Raw genomic sequence first — 9,619 nt, forward strand, 5'->3', positions numbered from 1 at the left:
TAATCTGGCTTTACAATTTTTTTTTTATGTTTGGAATTGAAAGACCTTCATTTTAGAGCTAAAAAAATAAAAAAAAATTATTTGTACAATAAATAATGCAATTTGTAAAAAACGGCCATTTTGGACCTTTCGAAGGCTGTTTTGCAATAACCAATTAACGAAATTAAACTTACCATAGCTCAAATTGTAGCTTTTTTAATTTACTACAACTTTCTATTAAAAAGTTTTTCTCTAAAATCAATGTCCTAAGCTACAAAATTAAAAATCAATAAAAATTGCAAAGTTAACAAATGAAAATCGCATTTAAAAAAATGCGCACAATATTTTTGGTTATATTTTATTAGAAGTTATTCCTGGCTTCGTCCTTTACAACACCTGATAGGTTTCAAAAATTCCTGAATTATATCCTGAAATCGACCTATTTTTCACCCACAGCTTTAATTATGTTGTTTAACTTACCTAAAACCGTGAAGAAGTTATTTTGACAGGGGTTATTAATGCTGGTCTTTTAAAAATGCACAAATCAACAAACCAAGGAACGAATTATTATTAGGTATCTTTTAATGCAACGATACCAAAAATTGCACAAAAACAAATAAACTTTATATCTCAGAAACGAAATTTGATATAAATATTATTTCAACCCAATCAAGAAGGTCATATTATAAAAGGTAAGGTAGTTATTTTTATAACTTTTATAAGCTTAAAATAGAAATGTTTACCAAAAACACATTTTTATTTACTAAAAGAAAAAATGGCTTATAGTCGAGGAAATGAAGCATTTTGGCTCGCAATTTTTTTGTCCGGCATGGATTTACTTGAAATTTTCACAGATGGTAGGGCATTGTCCAAGGATCATTTTCTATATCATACCGCTTTACGCTAAAACCTTGGGGGTGGTTGCCACCCCATCTCGGGGGTGGGAATTTTTTATTACATGTTAACCATGTAAATCCATGTAAAAAGTAATTCTAAGAAAAATATGTTTTTTCCATTTTCTTCGTAAAACTAATATTTTTTGAGTTATTCGCGCTTGAATGTAACAGCTTTGTGACGAAAAAATCGATTTTTTTAGAGGGTTTTTTGAGAATACCTCGAAAAATATGCATTTTATCAAAAAACTGTAGATACCAAAATTGTGTCTTTTAGTAACACAAACCAAGTTCTTTTTCTATAATATCTTTACGACCAATACAAACCGAGATACGGCACGTTAAAAGTTATCTTTTTTCGTCAAATGCATAATTGGAAATATTCAAAGCCAAATAACGGACAAACTGCATTTTTCGAAGAAAACTTTCATAATATTTTTCAAATATACAATTAGTCCTTTCAAAAAATAATAATAAAAAGTTTTTAGCATGAAAATTCAGTGACATGATAAAAAACTGCCGGTACCTGCTTTTCTCTAAGAAAACTATCCTCCTAATTAAAAATTGGTCTTCACCTTTCTATAATTCCTTTTATATTTATATTATTAATACACCCAAGAAGTTTGACCCATTTAAAAGGACAAATTTTAGAAAAATTGGTGTATAAAGAAAAATTTATTTTTTTCAATTCTGTATTTTTGAACTTTTACTTCAAAATATCTCCGAAAAAAACTGATAAACTACTAAATTGTAGTTTTCTTATTATCTAAAATTCCCTTGTACACAGATTTTCATTAAAGTGAATAGTTAGTGAGATGTAGCTGTTTAAAGCCTCTTTTTACCAGCAAACACCCCCTTATTCGATCCCTTTAAACTCACCCCAATTAAAAACTAAGGGATCATACGGAATTTAGTTTACATAGTCTTATAGCTCTTTGAAAATCCAACAAAATGATGTTTGAAAAAAATTTTATCGCCAAAAATGAAGGTGCTATGTTTATAAAACGAATTTTTTTTTTGAAAAATTCGAATAGTCCGCGTATGGATCATTTTCAATGTATATATAATACCACAGAACCGGTTCGTATACTGGATGACTAAAAAACTATTTGTATGTGTATTTTTATATATTTGTAAATTCGTAATTTTGTGTAAATAAATGTTTTTTTAATTCTATAATTTTTTAATTCTATTTTTTCTCTATAGATCTATTAAATTATCTACTTATAACAATTGTAATGTTATTAAGGGAGGTTTTTAAGGGTTGAAGTATTATGATATTATATCTTAAAGCATAAAACAGTCATTATTTAACCAATCAAAACCAAATTTTACCCGTAATAAAGTTTACAATGTTTTTATATAATTTTTGACCATAAGTGGTAGTTTACACCCTTAAAAATAATCAACATCCTTAAGCATGATATTATAGAATATGAAGTACAGGGTTAGATGATCCTAATCCCAAATTTTTATGTAAATCAATGCAAGCCGAAATTATTCTTTTATGATAAGTACATTTTTTATATGTGTATAGCTCCAACAAGGGTGGGTTTAAGGGTTGAAATATTATGATAGTATATCTTAAAGCATAAAACAATCATTAGTAACTAATAAGGACCAAATGTTGACGATATTTAAGTTTAAAATATTATTTTATAATTTTTTACAATTAGGGGTAGTTTTCACTCTTAAAAAATCAAAAGCGTACAACGGCTCAATATAGAAAATGAACTAGAGGGTAAAATGAGCTTAATCCCAAATTTTTTGTACAAATCGATGCTGGACGAAAAAATTGCGAGTTTTTGCCATTTTTTCAGTTTCATTTCCTCGACTATTATTTTGTTTTATTTATCACGTTCACGGTTGGATTCAAAGGTAAATAATCTGGTCTTGTCGCGTCGCCGTAATGTCTGGTAGCGGTTTCGGGATGACGAAAACAATTTTTTGCATCACAATAAATAAAAAGAATTATCGAAAACATTTTATAATTTTTATGTGATTCTAATTCGATTCATTATGTTTCATAAATATGAATTATTAAAACAGAAAACCTTTTAGTTTCTGTAAAAATTTTAATGTTACAAACATAATGCAAATTCTTGTATAACTCAAATTATTGCAAAATCATTTCGATAATAATAAGGGCAATTTTTGCGGGACAATCTGGTGTAAAATTTTCGCATGCATAATAATTTCTGTTATTTGATCTCTGAGCACAACTCTTAAACTTTTAACAAAAATACTTGCCAATAAAATAAATAAAGAATACACAATTAGTGAGGAACAACAAAGTTTTCGGAAAAATAAGTCCACAATAGACGCCATGTTCATAGCCAGACAAATTGCTGAGAGAGTACTAGAACATAATAAACCTGCATTTATGTGCTTTATCAATCCGACTAAGGCCTTCGATTGTGTAAGTTTGGAAGATGTGCTAAGATTGCTAAAGGAGAAGAATCACCCCAACAAGGTGATAAGAATAATTAAAGACATTAAGACGAAGAACAAAACTAGAATAAAAGTCGAGAATGAACTAACATTGCTTTTTAGTTTAGTAATGGACAAAATCATAGAAACCATTAAAGGTACTGGAAAAGGATATAAGATGGCAGAAAAACAAATAAAAATCCTCTGTAAAAAAAATCTACAGCGAATGGCACAAACTTTCAATACAGTGGCGAAGAACTACAACATGAAAATATCAACGGCTAAGACAAAATCCCTGGAAACGCATAAGATGCAAATTAGTAATTAACAACGAACTAATTAAACAAGTCTCGACATTCCAATATCTGTGAGTCGAAATATGTCGTTATGGAGATGTTAAAGAGAGTGTCCGGAAGCAAGCAAATAAAGCCAATTACGTGTCAGAATGTCTGAGGGATGTCATCTGAAGAAACAAAGATATGAGGCTGGAAGGGAAAGTACTCATATACAAATCATGTGTAAGGCCGATCATGACGTACGCGATAGAAACAAGATGTAACACAGCAGAAACCAAGAGGATACTCAAAACATCAGAAATGAGAACGTTGAGGTCAATAACTGGGAAAACACTGAGAGACAGAATATCGAACGACAGAATAAGAGATCTCTGTAACATACAAGATATAGTACGGTGGGGAAGATAGAGACGACGAGAGTGGAATCAGCATGTGACGAGAATGGACAGCGAGAGAATAGCCCGTATAGCTAGGGATTCGAAGTCAGCAGGCAAGAGACCCATAGGAAGCTACGAATAGGAACATTACAGCTACGAATACAAGCTCAAAATTGGTTAATAACAGGCCAAGAGGCCTAATATAAGAAGAAGAAAAATATTTGATCTGTCTTTCTAATTAATTAATTAATTTGTGGAATAAGTCAATTTATCGCAGGATCTTCTTCTTCTTCTTTATCGTAGGATTTCTTCTTTATAGAGATTATTTTCTTCTGAATTGTTTATTTTTTAAAAGACTAAGTTTTTCAACCTAATAAAAATATTTGTAAATTAAATATTTTTAAAAGATTTTTAATTGAAAAACTTTATTGGCCCATTTCCTGGTGACAACCTCCAAGGCTTCTACAATATGCAAGCCAAATGGATGCTGCAGTGAAGACTAAAGGGAAGGAATTCTACACTATGCAATTCACAACCCCCGTCTGCAGCGTGGTAAAGTTCCAACGGAAAATGGACCTAGTTACTCAATAGGAGTAATACTAATATAAAAATAAAAATGTATACCATTTTTATTCATTCAGTTGCGGTGCGAAACCAAAACTGTCTTAATTTTTACTCAGATCAGAGAGTGCAGCCAGCACTCTTATCGACGATTTCACCTCTTGTTAGAGGTTCATCAGAGACTGCATAGGCTGCATTTCTCTGGCCCAGGTAAAAATCTTCGACATATCCATCTCCCACCGCAACTGACGAGATGGTAGTAGGTGCCTAGCGGCATCTGCTAAATAAAAGACTAAGCCAAAATTATGTCAAGTACAAGATATATCCACTTTCCGGTATAAGGGAAGAATATAGTAGTATTCAATAGAGAGATATTGCCAACGCAAAATAAAGGATCCTTTATTAGAGGATACTTTAATAAAGGACAGATACAGGACGGGTCTAAAAGAGTGGTATTGCAAACGCAGTTAAGGAATCTTTTATTTTGACAAATGACATGAAATATTTTTGTTAATATAAAAATAACCTATAAACTTCCATTTGTTGATAAAAATTAAAATAAGATAATTGAAAAGAGTAAAACGTTAAATTTAATTATTTTGTCATTTAAAGATGTTTAGAGAACAACATAATATATCCCATAATACTCATCGTTCAATAATATGGAAGTGCAATTGGAAATACTATTTTAGGAGTTTTTAAATACTTTTGCATTGTGGGCTTATGGGTATATAAAATGGGTAATTTCTGGAGAATTTATATTATTAGGGAATAGTGGATATCCAGATCCAGTCTACAACTACCTTATGACTATGACACTATTGCAGAATTTTCAGACAGAAGTTGTGTTTTTCAATCACAAATCCCTTCAAGAATTGTTATTAAAAGAACATTTGGTATTTTGAAGACATTTCCCGTTTTAACATATATGAGATGCAAGTTACCTTTTATTCAAAAAATAATATCAGTTTGTTCAGTTTTACATAATATTGCAGTAGATAATAGAGAAAACATTGAAATACTGGCAAATGAGTGTGCTGTTGATATTGATATAGAAGCTGTGGCAGTACATTTTCAACCAGGAGCTAATCTAATGCAACTAATGTGTGTGTGTGTGTGTGTGTGTGTGTGTGTGTGTGTGTGTGTGTGTGTGTTTGTTTGTTTGTTTAAAAATATTGTTCGACATTTAAAGCTAGCTTAAACTAATTTTATTTTTATTGGACTGCAGTTTGTTAATAAATTTATAAATAAATATTGTATTGGTAACTGATTTTAAGTATTTTATGATCATTAGCAGGTTCTAAATAATAAATTTATAAATATATACATGCTATTGGTGTTTAATCTTTTATCATTTAAAATATGTTCATTACGATCCATTATGGGCCTCTCTTTTCACCTCTGGATAACTAGTTATCAGGAAGTTTATCTGACAGATTAGATACTAACAGATATCTGACAGAGAAAAACTTCCGTTAACTAGTAATCCGGAGCTGAAAAGACAGATGTTAAGGATACTGGTTTACTGTAGAGACCGAAATCATTATACCGAAAGCAGTAGACCGAACTCATTAGACCGAAAAGCACTTTACCGAAACCTCACTAGACCGAACAGTAGGAGACCGAAAAGCAATAGGTACATAATATAGGGTGCTCAAACAGGATTGTAATCTGAGCAAGGGTAACATCAACCTCCCCTCACCCTTTAACCAGGCTTAGGACTCGCAGCACAAAGTACTGGCAAGTTTAGAGGTTGTTTTTTTTGCTTTGTTTTTTAAGGCCTCTAATATCTAATCTGTCTGATAAACTTCCCGATAGACAAAAATATAATAGAAGAATTAAGCTTTATGGTGGTTTTTTATTAATTTTTTTATCAGTGTTTAAATAAACAAATAATGATGGCATGGAATGGATCACGAACAAGGGGGTTCTAGGAGGAATGAAGAAGGAATTAGACAATGTGTTTACCATTAAACGCATAAAACTGCAGTATCTAGGACACATATGAGAAATCAGCACCATTACTCCCTGCTGCAGTAGATATTGAAAGGTACAGTCAAAGATAAGTGAAAACCCGGTAGAGGGAGAATATCAATGGAACTGTTTCAAATCGCAGCTAGGAAGGTTATGATTGCTAATATGATTTGCAATACGATTTGAAACGGGTAGGAACCAAAAGATGATATGAAAATGAAAGTGTATTAATACTTTTGATTAAAAATTTTATAGTTTCTAATCTATAACAGATTAAATTTTCAAAAATAAATACATGCTTGAAACTTTGTTTTATTTTGTTAACCTGTTGTTATATATCTGTTGAATTGAACTCTATTTTGAATCTAGAATTTTAACAAATCCTAACCTTCATTAAAATTTATTGAAATTACCTCTTATATCTATAATAAATATTTATTTCTATACAAAAATGAAAAATATATTGAGTTTAATAAATGAACTAATGATATTATATGTCTGATCATTGTAATTAGTAACACTTTAGAATTATTTACATAATGTATTCCTTTTTACAACTTTTTGTAATAACTCAAGTTTCAATAAAATATTCTTTTTTATATTCGTTTGGGTCAAAACATCAATAATCTATATCTGAGAATATTACAGTTCTTTTTAATAAATAAAACCCAACACACAACTTTAATGATGAAAGTTTAATCAAATATCAATCCCACAATACATAAATTATCAATCAAAAGAAAGAAGGGACAAGACAAGATAAATTCAAAATACAAGTGAAGTTAGACCTTTCTTCATATTTTTGACACGTTATGTCAAAATAAAGGAACTTTTATTAAAAGAAGGGTGTCTTCTAATTTTCCTTAAATCCAGGCGACCTGTATTTTATTAAAGGACAAAAATAAAAGACACAATACTGCGCATGCGTATATGTCAAAATAAAGGATCTTTTATTAAAGGCCGACTTAAAAGACGTTGGCAATAACTCTCTAATATCATACTTTTTCTAATGCACTTTGCTAAAGGGGTGGTTGGTAAAGGGATAGATTTGAATGCAATATATTAACAAAACATTGGCATGATCTTAATGGCATTAGTAGGATACACGACATTAAACCGAGGAACTAAAAATTGTTATTTATATATAAAGTGATGTTATTTTTAATTAATGGTATAGATTTAGTAAAATGAAAAAAGATTTTTTTATTTTCATTTATTATTTTTTCATACATTACTTTTTAAAAATTTTTTTAGTTGTATTCCATAAAGCTTCATTGCACTACAGATAATTATAACTTTATATTACAATAAATGTAATTTCACCTACTGCATTACCTATACACTTGACTTTAATTCTGAATTAGTTATTAATTATTTTATTGTTTGACACTTTTAATATTTTTAATAGAAAAATTTTTTAGCAAATTACTATTGTTCAATTTTCAATTTCAATTTTTAAACCAATCAAACAAATTTCACAATCAAATCACAACTATTGCATAACCGACCAATCTTGTCAAAAAAATCGCATACCCAATTTTTACATCTATAAGTTCTTGAACATCCTGAACAACATCTAACAATCCTATATAAATAAAATCTACACTGTTAATTAAAAATAACATCACTTTATATAATATAGCTAACAATTTTTAGTTCCTCGGTTTAATGTCGTGTATCTTACTAATGCCTTAATATCCTGCCAATGCTTTGTTAATATATTACATTCAAATCTATCCCTTTACCAACCATCCCTTTAGCAAAGTGCATGAGAAAAAGTATGATATTGAATACTACTATATTCTTCCCTTATACCGGAAAGTAAGTATGTACATGGATATCTTATACTTGACATATTTTGGTTGCCACTGCATATGAATGCGTGCATGTATGTGAGTATGAGGATTATACACCATGCGTACGTACATGTGGGTATTCATATGCATGCATAAATATATGTACTTTGATATTGGCTTGATCATTAACTTTTGATTTAAACCAGACCACTTAACTTACTCTGGTTTTTTGTTGTTTGTAGCATTTAATTTTATTTTAACCGGGACCTGAATATTGTAGACAGCGAAGCCGGTCGTCAGTTGTAAAATAAATTGTTTGTGAGAACGTCTCTCTTTTCTTTACATACTAAAATAGTATGGACTCACACATGCAACCCATTCATTATTTTAATATATTATCATTTTTTATTGTAAATGGATAATTTCTAACAAAATAATCATTTTAACTTACTTTTAAATAATCGAGGTATTCTATACCTGTCCTGTTTAGATATCGTATTGCATAATAATTAATCATTAACTCATTAATACTCACTTGAACGTAATTAGTTAGAAGTTTACTTTATTGTTTCTGGGTGTCTAATATGTGCGTGTTATCGAAAAATTGATTAGATAACCGAAAGTATAACATTTAATCCATTAGGGATTTACGGATTTCACACATTTACTTTTAATTTGATAATGACGATACTGCTTAAGACAATAAATATTTTATTAGGGTTCAAATAAAATTACTCATGGGTTTGTATTTAGCATATTTGCCCCAGGCTGTGGGTGAAAAAACGTGATATAATTCAGGAATTTTTAAAACCTATCAGGTGTTGTAAAGGACGATGCCAGGAATAACTTCTACTAAGATGTAACCAAAAATATTGTGCGCTTTTTTTTATTGCGATTTTCATTTGTTAAATTTGCAATTTTTAAGGATTTTTAATTTTACAGCTTAGGATATTGATTTTAGAGAAAAACTTTTTTTATAGAAAGTTGTAATAAATTAAAAACCTACAGTTTGAGGTATGGTAAGTTTAATTTTGTTGATAGGTTATTGCAAAACAGCCTGCGAAAAGTCCAAAATGGCCGTTTTTTACAATTGCATTATTTATTGTACAAATAATTTTTTTTTACTTTTTAAAGCTTCAAAATGAAGATCTTTCAATTCCAAACATAAAAAAAATTGTAAAGCCAGATTAACGAATTTGTTGGTTAGATATTATAAATTGTTTATCCCAAGAGGTCAAATGTCGAAGGCTATAACTTTTTGAAAAAAAAATCGTAGAGAGTTGGCGAGACCTCCAATCTTCTTCTAGATAGAT

General features: G+C 29.8%; 1 protein-coding gene across 1 annotated transcript in view; it reads right to left on the minus strand.

Annotated features, from left to right (window-relative positions):
* LOC114345791 (clavesin-2) overlaps window positions 1-8,884 on the minus strand; it is an 80,421-nt gene extending 71,537 nt beyond the window's left edge. Inside the window, exon 1 of the mRNA XM_050645976.1 lies at window positions 8,758-8,884. Coding sequence (XP_050501933.1) covers window position 8,758 — 1 coding nt within the window. The 5' untranslated portion in view covers window positions 8,759-8,884. The remainder of the gene's footprint in view (window positions 1-8,757) is intronic.
* Window positions 8,885-9,619: the final 735 nt, after the last annotated feature.

The sequence above is a fragment of the Diabrotica virgifera genome, chromosome 3 (genome assembly GCF_917563875.1).
Source record: "Diabrotica virgifera virgifera chromosome 3, PGI_DIABVI_V3a".
In the NCBI taxonomy this organism is placed as follows: Eukaryota; Metazoa; Arthropoda; class Insecta; order Coleoptera; family Chrysomelidae; genus Diabrotica; species Diabrotica virgifera.